Source organism: Cebus imitator, unplaced genomic scaffold, assembly GCF_001604975.1.
Source record: "Cebus imitator isolate Cc_AM_T3 unplaced genomic scaffold, Cebus_imitator-1.0 Scaffold181, whole genome shotgun sequence".
In the NCBI taxonomy this organism is placed as follows: domain Eukaryota; kingdom Metazoa; phylum Chordata; class Mammalia; order Primates; family Cebidae; genus Cebus; species Cebus imitator.
This window is the reverse complement of record NW_016107496.1, coordinates 26,695-40,580: the sequence shown is the minus strand read 5'-3', so window position 1 is coordinate 40,580 and position 13,886 is coordinate 26,695. Positions and strand designations below refer to the sequence as shown.

Sequence of the window (13,886 nt, the reverse complement as noted above, 5' to 3'; positions counted from 1 at the left end):
ATTAGCCGGCAGTAGTGGCTTACACCTATAGTCCCAGCCACTCAGGAGGTGGAGGTAGGACAATCGCTTGAACCTTGTAGGTGGAGGTTGCAGAGCCGAGATCATGCCATTGCACTCCCGCCTGGGAAACAAGAGGGAAACTCTGTCTCAAAAAAACCAAAAACCAAAAAACAACAACAAAAAAATACATTCTGGGGCACCTTGATCAATAGACTAGATAGCAAAAGGAAAAGGCAGTCTGAGCTGCTGTCTGTAATGAACAGCTGTTTTATTAAAACCAACTTTGGTCAGACTCCTTGCAATGTAGTCTTTTTTAAAGAAATTGCCCATTATGCTCAAAAAGTCACAGATGGACTAAACTTGCACCCACCCCAAAATCGGGTTCAAAGACTTATTACTTTGTTTGAGGCAGGTGCTTGCATCTTAGCTGCAAGAAGTATCCTCTCTCAGCAGGACAGGTTGGGCAGCATGCCTGGCAAGGGCAGGCAGAGTGTATCATGAAGGGTGGATCCAGTTCCTGTAGAGTCTGGGGAGGGCTATGCCAGAAGAGGAAGCTCAGCACTGATTAGAGCATGCCAGCCATACTATTGCAAATTCAGAAGAGTTTTAACAAGTCACCAGGTAGTACTTATCGGAATACACATGTAAATTAGAAAGTCCCTAAAGTTACAAGTTGTGTTTTACAGGGTAATACTCATATTCCTATGCAAAATTTCCTTACTGTAATGGCTGGGAACTCTTTGATTCCTCAGTTTTATAGAGTCCTGGTAAACAGAAAATACTTTGGTTGTCATGGTCTCAAAATAGTCTGAGGAAGCAAGGTAAGAAACAAAGGTGAACATCTTCAACTGCCTGGCAAGAATGGCTGGGTAGGTAACAGTGGTAAATGATATTTTACAAAACCTAAAAATAAAAGTAGAGTTTATCCCTCCTAAGTTGGAAAAGAGGCAAGATATTATTAAGGAATTTAAGAGTGGGGAGTCTGACTCTGTCTCCCAGGCTGTAGTGCTGTGGCACAATCTTGGCTCACTGCAGCCTCGACCTCCTGGATTCAAGCGATTCTCTCTTGCCTCAGCCTCCCAAGTAGCTGAATTACAGGTGTGCACCACTACACCTGGCTAATTTTTTCCATTTTTAGTAGAGACAGGGTTTCACCATGTTGGCCAGGCTGGTCTCAAACTCCTGACCTCAAGTGATCTGTCTGCCTTGGCCTCCCAAAGTGTTGGGATTATAGTCATGAGCCACTCTACCCGGCCAAGTGTTTGTTGAAATGTGGGTAGGAGAGAATCCTAAATGTGACTGTCTAAACTGGAGCACCAAAGACACTGAGTAATCGATTTGAGAGAGAGTTAACAAAAGCATTTGAAAAGCCAGATCACAGGAATTTGGGTAGCTATTTGGGAGTTTCTGATAGTTGTGCGCTCAGATAAAAACAACCCCTTCACTGGGTCAGCTTCATGCTGACCAGGAGGTGGGAAAACTCAACCCAGAAAGGAGATGCAGGGATTGGCAGGTAGAAGCTCAGGGCTGGGGAACTGTTCTTCTTCCGAAGCTCCGGTTACTCTGACAGGGCGCTGGGTGCACAGCCACACAGCTGTGGTGGTTGTTGGACCCTGATTCCTTAACTTCCCACAGGCCTCACAGGAAGACCTCTCCGGGCCTTGCTTCTTTGCTACAATGCATGCTGGAGACTTCTCCAAGCTTCCTCTGTAGCATTTACACAGAGCTCATGAGACCCTAGGGGAAGCTTCTCTGGTGAAATTTCAGAAATTCAAGCCACATACATACCTCATCTCCATGCATATTCGCCACATATTTGAACTCCGGAATCCCAATTCTGTGTTCCTTTGGAGACCGCCCCACAACAAGAACCCACAGGTTTCTACCTTTACAGGAAAGAAAAGAAGGAAAAGTAAATTGGCTTTTTAAATGACAAATGAATTCTGGGAGAATAAAAACAGGAAACAGGATGCTGCTTCCCCCACCTGATCCCTTGACTGTTTCACGGTGACTTAAGTTTTTATGACCAACATCTCTGTGCTTAACACACTCTTCGTTTACTGCCAGAATTTATGGAAACCCCTTCAATTCAGCACAAATATTTCACTTATTATTTTAGAATGTGATTTTTAAAAGCTGAAGACTTACTAGGCGATGCAGATCTTATTTTTCTAAAATGTGTATATACTATGCTCTGAGATCCTGGAGACTCCTAGGATCTGCTAATTCACACAATTATACAAAGTTAAATTATAGTCGATGGTTGACTGGGATGATGTCATAACTTGAAGTGTAAGGAAAGAGAAAAAACAACAGCAATGAAAGTAACTCAAAGGGGAGATGGTTTTACACGTAGGAGATCCTGAATTCTCTATTTAAATGCTGATGTGACACAGCCCCTTGTAAGCATCCTCAATATGTGTGAGTCCCGTCAGGTAAAGTGGGAACCACAACCCAAAGAAAGTGTCTAAGTCTTAGTTCTGTGTGATTTGGGCAAAAAAGGGCAGAGATGAAAGCTCACTGAGGATTTGTTTTGTGCAGATATTACTTGTGCTGCTCTGGCTCAGGTAATCTCAAGTAACCCCTTGTCATGACCCACTGAGATGGATTATTAACAAAACTTTACAAAAGAAAAAACCGATCTTCAAAAATATTAAGTAAAGGGCTTATGATCACACCTCCAATTAGAGGCAATGATTTGAGCCCCTGAGCCAGTAACCGAACTCTGGTCTATTTGACTTCAATTCTAGCGCTCCTCCCCCTAACAAAAACTCCCAAGAGGCTTGGTTTCCTAACCAGTAAAAATGAAGAAGTCACTTTCAATTTAAAAATTGTCTGGCACTTTTAATATACTTACATTAGAGATGTGGGAATGTTTGCTATCCATCATGTATGTACAAAGTTTAAATATCTGTAATAATTTAGCCTCGAAGGAATTTAAGAGCCCAGGAGAGGAATTTAACAGCAACCAATGGGCTAATGTTGAGCAGGTTTCTGCAGAATTTCAGATCTAGCTCCTTAAATCAGTAGTTGCACAGACTGGGGAGCATGAAGTTGCCATCAGGGACTCAGGGAAAACCAAATACTGGACTTGTTATTTTCAACATTTATTGATAATTTATTATAACCGTATTGTATGGAAATTTGTCATGATAAGGTGATACTCTAAATTTTGTAACTCCAGGACTTCTCAGAAAACACCCACAAAATGTAGTCTATATGATTTATGTCCCCTGTTCAGTGCAGAATTCTTATTCATACATCTATTTGATGAATACTATATCCAGGCATTGAACCTGGGTTAGGCTGCACAAATAAGCCACATGCTCAATGCCCAATGAATTTCTGATCTATCAGAGAATAGCAACACACAAACATATACTAGAGTGTGACATATCATAGATGTGTGTGTAGTGAACTGTGTGGGTATAGAATAAAAAAATCGTTAATTTTTTTCAAGGAGGGGCTGATGAAAAGCTTTATGGATGTAGGGTTTTACAGATGACGCCTCTACAGAAGGTTCTGAAGAGTGATTCTGAGTTTGCCATGTGGACGAGTGTACTCCATCTGGTGATTCCCCATTGGAAGCATTAGATTAACCAGAATCTTCCATTCCCCAACACTGTCAAGTCTTGTTGTGTGAGGCTTTACTTCTACAAAGTTATCATTTTCATATGAAACAAGGAACTTTGCATAAGTGAGCTATTATACCTGGCTTTTAAAGGTTTGTTTCCGAGGAATTCTTCTGTGTTAACTATTTGTACAGAATATGGTCTAGTCCTCTTACAAGCAAGGAAAAAAATTCAGTATCATCTCAACATAATATTTAGCAATAGTTATTTATAAGCATGCATCTGCAACAGCTGGCCTGTTACGTGAAAAATAACGTAGATGACAAAAGACTGACTTGATATGGATATCCAATATTATTTAGTTTAAGGAAGCAGGGAAATCACACTGATAAAATCTAAGTGAAGAAGTCCTTTGATGCGTAACTCAATCTAAATTTTAGCACGAGTGGCCGCTAAGTGAACTGCAAGATGAGAATCTTACCTTAAACAACTCAGTGACATAGTCTGAGAATGAAAATCAACCAACAGACGGGAAGAAAACTATTCTTTGGAATGACAGGCCTCTAGAAGGGTTTTAACTGCCCTCTCCAACTTACTGGCTGTCTCTGGCCTAGACCAGAGTAAATACACAAAGGACAAACTATTTACTTTTCACAACCTGACTGTCAAGGTAAGTAAAAGTAATCTAAACAAGGTTTTGTTTTTGTTGTAAATCAAGGTTAAAAAGACTACCTTTATTCCCAAAAGTTCCTGCTGTAACAGGTGTGCTAAAGAGCTCTGAAGTACTCAGCCTTTCTCTCTCCACCGCAAAGGAAATGAAGTTTGGATTCCGGATACTTCAGTATCTCTATTCAGGAAGTCACGCAGGGTTTGACACAAATCCTGGGGCTATGGCATGGGTGTGCAACTAGGCTTGCTTGAAGGATCAGGAAAAGTTTTACAATTTAGAAGTGTTTGCTAAGATCTCTAAGACAAGAAAGCAGACAAGTGCTATGAGTACTACAGGAGTTCAGGAGAAAGCAGGAGGAGAAGGCTGGAAAATTAAGTATAGCTTCAACAGGCAGAAATGGGCGAGGTAGCTTTTCCACATCAGAGGCACCTGGGATCCTTGTAAAAATGCCAATTCCTGAGCCCCAGCCTCAATCAAATTCTTGGGGTAAAGCCTGAAACTGGCATTTAACAAGTACCTTTGTGATTGGAGCCTCATTAAAGTTTGAAAGTTGCTGAGACTGAGGTAGGAAAATATCCAGACAGATTTGAGAGGTAGTTGATATTTAAGTACAACCATTTCATTTTACATATAATTGTGAACATGTTTCTGTGTTAAAAAATATACTTCTATCTCTTTTTTTTTATTTGAAACAGAGTCTCACTCTGTCACCAGGCTGGAGTGCAATGGCGCTATCTCAGCTCACTGCAACCTCCATCTCCTAGGTTCTTGCAATTCTCCTGTCTCAGCCTCCTGAGTAGCTGGGATTACAGGTGCCTGCCACCACGCCCAGCTAATTTTTTGTATTTTTAGTAGAGACAGTGTTTCACCATGTTGCCTAGGATGGTCTCAATCTCTTGACCTCATGATCTGCCCACTTCGGCCTGCCAAAGTGCTGGGATTAAAGGTGTGAGCCACCACACCCAGCCCTAATCCATCTTTGTAAATGGCTAATTCATATTTTATTATGTGAATGCACTACCATTTATTCAACCAGTTCTCTATTGGTTGTCTCTATTTGGTGTACAATGATAAGTAATTTTATATAAATTATAGCATGTTCACTAAAATTACATACAGAATTTATAACATTAAAATATTTTGTAATATGGAAAAAGAATGCAAAATTATATAATTACAACTATGTAAAACAGACTTCCTATTAAAAACCTATAGCTTTGTAGCATATAAAGCCTAAATTAAATAATGGATGAAGACAGGCATGGTGGCTCATGCCTGTAATCCCAGTACTTTGGAATGCTGAGGTGGAAAGATCATTTGAGGCCAGGAGTTTGAGACCAGCCTGAGCAACATAGTGTGATGCCATCTCTACAAAAACTTTAAAAATTAACTGGGTATGGTGGCATGTGTCTGTAATCCTAAGTACTCAGGAGGCTGAGGTGGAAGGATCCCTTGATCCCAGGAGGTGGAGGTTACAGTGAACTATGATTGTGCCACTGCACCCAAGCCTGGGAGACAGAACGAGACTGATCACTTAAAAAATTATTAACAATACAAATGCATCCCTACAGGATTGAAAATGGCACACTGTCAGGGATAACAGGCTAAATGACAGGATGATAAAGTTGAGTAATTATTTTCACCTTTTCATATTTCTAGTTTTTTAAATTAAAGAAATACCAAACCCTATCATTCATTAAGTGCAGATACGAGCCAGGCACTCTGCTATGCACTTTACATTATTTGATCTTCACAACACCTGTGAGGTGTGTGATAGCCACAATGTATATTTGAGGAAACTTAAGTGACTGAAGCAGAGTTCAAATCCAAGTCTGTCTGACTCCAAAATCTGTGCTCTTCTGAGGACCTAGGGCTGCCTCAGTGTCCCTGAAAGTACTAGACAGGCCAAAGCCAACCCCATTGTGGGGAAAAAGTTCCTAGGCAGTTCTTTTAGCATTGAGTTGCTATGGTTTACACCTGCAGCAAGACTGGGCTTGCTTCCTGGCTATGACTGATTACAGGCAAGACAACTGAATCTGAGGCTACCCTTCCAGGACATTCCACACTGGGTGTTAATGTCACAACTCCATCAGACTATCTCTATGTGGAGAGTCTCAATGAGAGAAACATGCCTAGGGAGAAGCAGAGACGTGGGTGGCCCCATCACTGGGGCAAAGCTGCAGTGATGTGAAGCACATTCCAGTTTTTTATGAGGTTTGTTGTGTCTTTGGTCTGATACATAAAGTTCTGGTACACAGAGTAATAGATCAGCTGGTTTCCCAGGCTTGCATGTTTCTCTGTGTATCCTTACAAGTCACCTTTGACCTAAGTAAAAGCTTGAGAGAGCTTCCTCAATGAACTGAGTTTCAGTTTCCTCTAGTAGTGGGAGTAACAGCCCTACTGGCAAGGCTGCTGTAAGCCTGCACTGTAGTGTGAGTTCCTTTTACCTTCCCTAGCAATCATCCAAAGATCTGACGTCAATTTCACATATGCACATTCCCACTATCCCCCCCACACAAGAAGTTTATCACATACAGCATGCAGAGCCCACATTCAATAATGAGTGAACCCACCGAAGAGTTGAAAATCACATATGATTTAGGTCAGTTTAAACAATCTCCAAAGTTCACACACCTTCTGGATTTGAAGGAGAGGAAGAGGTACCTGGCTAAGTGGTTTATTACAAACAAAACAAATGGAGGTTAACAAAACAGGGACAAAAGGCATGGGCGAAGTTTCCATACTAGTTATGCTTGCATTGTATTATTCACAGCTCAAAGCATTTTACCTATATTCACTCATTTAACCCTAATAGCCACAAGTGGTTAGGGATAGGGCTATTCTTTCACACAAGTCAACAGTTTTGGTAACTTCATAAGGCAGAGGTTCTCCAAGTGTGGTCACAGGACCAAGAGTATCAGCATCACCTGGGAACTTGTTAGAAATCCACATCCTTGCATTCCACCCTGGATGCGCTGAATGAGGAACTCTGGGGTTGGGGAGCAGTAATCTGTGTTCTTTTGTTTTTTTTTTTATTGAGGCAGAGTCTCACTGTGTTGCTTTGTCCCCCAGGCTGGAGTGCAGTGGAGCAATCCCGGCGCATTACAGTCTCCACTTCCTGGGTTCAAATGATTCTCATGCCTTAGACTCCAGAGTAGCTGGGACTACAGAGGTACATCGGCTAATTTTTGTATTTTTAGTAGAGATGGGGTTTCGCCATGTTGGCCAGGTTGGTCTCGAATGCTTGATCTCAAGTGATCTGCCCAAGTGCTGGGCCTCCCAAAGTGCTGAGATTACAGGCATGAGCCACCATATGTGGCTGGTGAGCTGTGTTTTAATAAGCTCTCCAGGTGATTTCCAGTCACCTGAAAGCTTAAGAACCACTGTAACAAGGGTCAGGACCGGGTGGTCTATCCATGGAGTCCCTGCTCTGTTCTTGACCACTAGGGTGCACTGCTAATCACCTCAGAGATGGAAAACGAAAAACATCAAAAATAAGTCAAAGAAAAACAAAAGAAACGTGAGCGTGTGAAGCAAACTTGCTGTGTACTGACTTCTGTCGTTGAGGTGATTGTCTTTCTCCCCTCTATGTAGTACTGAAAATGGAAGGAGGGAGTCGAGGGGCACAATGAGGATGGTTTGAGAAGTGATGGCTATTGTCTGCTCCCTTGGTTTTGTTTGATCAGCTGGTACTGTCCCAAATTGCTCTCCATTTAAGGACTACAGATGAGCTTTAGTCACTCTGTTTTCCCCAGAGCTGTGGAATCTGGAGTAGCTGCCCTTCTGGGGTCAGGCTGCTAGGTGTTCTCCCTGCACTCAGTTTGCATGCAAGTCGGCAAACAGGCTAAGAAAGTAGGGTAGGCATGTTCTCTCTCACAAGTGGAAGTTAAACAATGGGAACACATGGACACAGGGAGGGGCACATCACACACTGGGGCCTGCTGGGGGGTGGAGGGGAGGGAGAGGGCAAGGGGAGGGAGAGCATTAGGACAAATGCCAAATGCATGTGGAGCTTAAAACCTAGATGAAGGGTTGATAAGGTGCAGCAAACCACCATGGGCCATGTATATCTATGTAACAAACATGCACATTATATATCCCTGAACTTAAAAAAAAAAAAAAAAAAACTGGCTAAAAAAGAAAAAAGAAAGTAGGGTAGATGAAGTGGCAAGGAAAGGAAAGACGTGGATGAAATCCATCTGCACCATACACACCCTGTCTTTGGAGGACACAACTTTTTTCATGGCTAACCACCTAGCATGCAGACACTGGAATTTCTGTAGAGTTTCAGGTTTGGGCCAGTCCACATGAACAGCCAGTCTGTTTCTGAACTCGGCAAGCCTAGAGCCTGTACAGATGTGATGCCCCCAGCTCACCCAAGGTCAGCCACAGGGTCCCAATGAAGCTTAATTGTCATACTCTGTGTAGTGGGCAGGGAATTCCTGACCTTGTTTATGGACAGGGAAACCTGCCAAGAAAGAGTCTCGGGGAGTCAGGTGTCCCAGGGGCCTTCTGCGACTGTGATAAGAGTGAGGGCTCTATTCTGCTCTGAAGTAATGAAGGGGCTGGGCTGTTTCTTCTGCCTAGGTCAATTCTAAAATCTACTTAGAACCATGAATTTTGTAATTCAGTTTAACATGGGAGTGAGAGGAACACAGGAGGCATCCCAACATGAAATGAGAAATAGGCAGGCATTTGACTCCAGCTTCTGCTGTGAGGAATTTCCCATTGCACAATGAGTTCTAACATGAGGGGGGTCTGAAATGAGGCCACCTGCTCTGTGAGTATAACCCTGGGCCCTGTTGAGGTTGTGGGACTCAGCGGTCCCCAGGGGTTCTACGTGGATCTGGGATCCATGTCCCCTGCATTTTCTCTCTGGCTTATCTCTTTGGGCCCAGCATTCCTGGCTCTTCTAATTAATTGATCACCTGGCCAAGGAAGCTTTGCTCAGTGGAGTATGCTAACCCTGGGATGGTGCTCTGAGGGTAGGGCGTGGAGCCCTGGTTGTTACCAGGGACCACCTCATGCTCACCAGTCACCACAGCTGTCTTGTCATCCACCCCACCCCCTGGCTGCACCACCATCACCACTGTCACCATATACACCCTAGTCACTCTCTAATCCTGTGTCATCTTTCTTCACAACTTTTTTACTCTTTGAGATTGTATATTTGTTTACCTATATGGTATCTGTCTCAACCAAAATGTAACCCACAAGGGCACTGCATGTTGTGTTCACCATTTTGTTCAGGCTGCTGGTTTTGTTCACTGATAATCTAACAGTGCCTGTTACATAGTAGATGTTCAATTAACTACTGTAACATTTCAAAAATTGTTGATGTATCCCCAAGACTGCTTTTGGTTTTTTGTTTTTTTTGAGACGGTGCGATCTCAGCTCACTGCAATCTCTGCCTGCTGGGTTCAAGCAGTTCTCCTGCCTCACTCTTCCAAGTAGCTGGGACTACAGGCAGGCACCACACCTGGCTAATTTTGTATTTTTAGTTGAGATGGGGTTTCTCCATGTTGGTCAGGGTGGTCTCAAACTTGCGAACTCAGGTGATCCGCCCACCTCGGCCTTCCAAAGCGCTGGGATTATAGGCATGAGCCACTGTGCCCGGCAACTTCTTTTTCTTGATAAATATTGGCACATTACATCCAAATTCTTCCCCTGGGCATTCAGGGTCCTCCATCACCTATCCTCCACCCGAATGTCCCACTATCTGCCAACACAAATGCTCCCACAGGAGGTGGGTTCCTTTCTGCACACTAGTACCCTAGGCACAGCCCCATCTTATTTATGTTGTTTTAGCTTATTTTATGGCCTCACTGGATTTTCTGCCTTTTAAAATTCTCTGAATTCCACAGAATCCCGGTTTTAAGAAGCTTCCCCAGGCTGCTCTGACTCACCTGGGTTTTTCTCTCTTCAGAATATTTCTATAAAGTGGCATCCTAAGATTTGTCACTGTGAAGCATTTTCCTTGAAGTCAGTTTTCTAAGGTTTTCACAGCTGGGTGTGGTGGCTCACACCTGTAATCCCAGCACTCTGGAAGGCTGAGGAGGATGGATCACTTGAGATCAGAAGTTTGAGACCAGCTGGCCAACATGGTGAAACCCGGACTCTACTAAAAATACAAAAATTAGCTGAGCATGGTCACAGTCACCTGTAATTCCAGCTATTTGGGAGACTGAGGCAGGAGAATCAGTTGAACCTGAGAAGCAGAGGTGGCAGTGAGCCGAGATTCCACCATTGCACTCCAGCCTGGGTGACAGAGTGAGACTCAGTCTCAAAAAAAAAAAAAAAAAAAAAAAAAAAATGTTTCATGTGGCCAAGTCTGGATTTCATAACAATGTTGCCATATTTTTCTTTTGCTCTCCTGCTGTGTCTACCAGGTAAATCATGGCCATTTCCCAAGGTCCAGGTCACCTTCTTAGTAAAGACCTCAGTGGTGGGCTATATTACTGGTGGCCCAACATCTGGTGTCCTGATGAACTCAGCCATATCATGCGACTTGCTCTGGCCAGTGAAATGTGGGCAGAAATGATATGTACCACTTCTTGGCAGAGCTTTAAGGGCCAATGCATGATTTACCGTCTCTTTTCCCTCTGACACAAGACAGGCAATGATTGGATAGAGGGTGCTCTGTCAGCTTGGGTCCTGGAGGGAAGGTGACCGGGAGCAGAACCACAACTGCTCAATAACGGACATATGAGTGAGATCTAAATCTTTATTTTTCTGTTATAAAATAGCAATTTGTGGGTCCTCTATTTCTGCAGGATAGTCTAGCCCTTTCCATATGACATTGCTTCTACAACCAACTCAAACCAAAATTACTTTTTCCTCTAGTGAATGTTCAGTATACTTACAGCTGATACCTATGCTTTTTCACATAGGGGTTCCCAGAACCATAAAATTTTGTGGAGGTGACCCAGAAATAAAGAAAGCTTAGAAAATGCATTTTAGGCTGGACGTGGTGGCTCACGCCTGTAATCCCAGCATTTTGGGAGGCTGAGGTAGGGGGATCATTCGAGGTCAGGAGTTCTCTGCAAAAAGTACAAGAATTAGCTGGGTATGGTGGTGTGCAGTAAAGACACTCATTTCTATTTCTGACATCACTGCCATGCTTTGACAAAATGGAGTCCAAATGAAGCATGCTGTTGAGTAAACTTTCCTTTGTTTGGGTGACTGATCAAATGTGACCCGGATCCCATGGCTCCACTGCTTTTCCTGCACTGGCTCGCTATGGCATCGCGACAGTGCCCAAACCCCTCAGCAGGCACACCAGACCTCGCGGGATCTGTCTTCTTCCTGCCTTGGGTTTCCCAGCCCAATCCCATACAACAGGCCTCAGCCATTCTTCATTATGTGTAGTTCCTAAAGGAGCTGACTGCATGCTCTGGCACCTTTAATACCTGCTCCTTCTTCTGCACGGATAGTCCTTAGCCCACCCCATCAAAGCGGCCAACTTCCCCTTGCCTTTTGAAGGCTCAGCTAAAAGCCTCCTGCTATCCAACACCTTCCTGGCCCTTCTCCTGCTCAGCCCCATCCCCTACCACCTTGAGTTAGACACTTCCTTCGAACTTTCGTAGTACCCCTGCAACCCTTCCCCGTCACTTATTGAAACCAAAGGTTTTCCTGCAAGCAAGGGAAAAAAAGATTGTGTATCTCTGTGCTTGCAAAATCTAGTGTAGTGTCTGCCATATACGTAGCAAATGATTGATAAGTGTTTGCTGAGTGAATGAATGATTGGGTAAATTAACAAATAACCCTGAGGAAGTTGACCTGGAGTCTGGGTCACCCCTGGTCTAGAGATTAGATGAAATTATTTTCTAGTATTGATGGAAAACTCCGTGGCTAGTCTATGAGGTGCCATCTTGGGTGGGCTCTTAAAAAAAAAAAAAACAATTTTCTAGATCAAATCAAAAGTCAATGGACCTTCTTGGAATATTTCCATATAAGAAAGTGCCAAGATCCAAACCAAATGTCTGGCTTCAAGTTAGATTTTTCCAACATTATAGGGAGCTAGGGTTTCATTTGCTTGCATATTCGTCTCCATGGCATTAAAGTTTTGATATTATACCCAAGAAATGTAGAGGTTAAAGTTCCATTTCATTTCTTCCTAAACAGGTGAATGGGGAGGTTTTAGAATTTCAATTCCTAAATTAGGGACAGTTTATTTTTTAATTGAAAAAAAAGAGGAAAAATCTGAAGCTGCATTGGGTTGCAATAAATTTTCTTTTTTTTTTCTTCAAGACAGTTCAGCCTCCCAGAGAAACAGAACAGCTTGTCTCATTAATTACTAACCATCAACAAAAACAGGAACACTGTAGGAAATTCTCTTTTCTCCTCCTGCAACCCCACCTTCTCTATTCCTCCCACTCCATTCCCAGGTCAGAGGCTCATAAACCTGTTCCCCTTCCTCTAAACACTTTAAAGTTTAACTCATGAATTATAAGACATTTTTAAGAATGGAGTTTTAAAAACAACGAAATTATCATGCTCCAAACATTATAATTTTTCTATGTTGCCCTTTAGGTTTTCTTTTTCTTTTTTTGTCATATAAATACAGGAAACTTGTTTTTAAATCCCCAAAATGAAAACCTCTAGGGGCCTTATACTATAAAAAGCCAAGAACTTCCCTCTTTAGTTCCTTGGGGAAGAGGTCAAACATAATCAAATCATCTTTTAGAAGGGCGATTCAGCTATAATAAGAGCAAGATCGAGCATTATCGTAAAATACAAAAAATGAATACTTAAAGAGATTTCTTAAAGGTTATTTTAAAAGGTACAGTATTACAACTAGCACTATCCATTTATTGTCCATTTGAGGGTTCTCTTTTTACGATGTGTCAGGGACATTCCAGTTCAGTGTTGACGTTTTGTTTCTTCCTGACCCATTTGTCTCACTCTGTCACCCAGGCTGGAATGCAGTGGTGCAATCATGGCTCACTACAGCCTTGACCTCCCAGGGCTCAAGCGATTCTCCCACCTTAGGCTCCTGAATAGCTGAGACTACAAGAATGGGTCACCACCTCTGGCTAATTTTTGTATTTTTTTGTTGAGATGGGGTTTTGCCATATTGTCTAGGATGGTCTTGAAATCCTGGGCTCAAGCAGTCCACCCCCCTCGGCCTCCCAATGTGTTAGGGTTACAGGCATGAGCCACAGTGCCTGGCCTGGTGTTCTTATTTATTATGAGTGCCTGCAGGTTGTCACAGAGCTATAACTCAAGTAGAGTTTAATTCAGATTCTTTTGACCCCAGAAAAGGCAGTTTGTTGGAGGTCTGCACAGCACTACTGTCCATCTATCACTACCATAAGAATGCATCCTTTAGTGGCAAGATATAATGGCAATTAATTTACTAGCTTCCCCATAAACTACTTTGGAGAAGAAAGATTTTTCTTTCAGTCATCCTGCTCCTTGAGCTTGTATCCTAAAAAGCTTTCATTCTAAAGTGAAGCAAGTCAGAGTCCAGAGTGAAGGATGCTGAGCTCCCAAACAGCAGGAGAGACCCTGAAGTTGCCAAAATTAGGTTCCCTCAAATATGACCTAAAACCGGGACATTTGATGGATTAACAAGGGTGGACTTCTCACTGGTATCACTGTTTTGAGATATAAATCTTGAAAATAGATCAGTAGTTTGCTAA

General features: G+C 42.7%; 1 protein-coding gene across 1 annotated transcript in view; it reads right to left on the bottom strand.

Moving 5' to 3' along the window:
• The window catches only part of CPM (carboxypeptidase M), a 47,323-nt gene extending 37,997 nt beyond the window's left edge, over positions 1-9,326 (bottom strand). Inside the window, exons 1-2 of the mRNA XM_017545680.2 lie at positions 9,254-9,326; positions 1,789-1,943 (exon numbers count right to left, since the gene is read on the bottom strand). Coding sequence (XP_017401169.2) covers positions 1,789-1,943; positions 9,254-9,326 — 228 coding nt within the window. The remainder of the gene's footprint in view (positions 1-1,788; positions 1,944-9,253) is intronic.
• Positions 9,327-13,886: the final 4,560 nt, after the last annotated feature.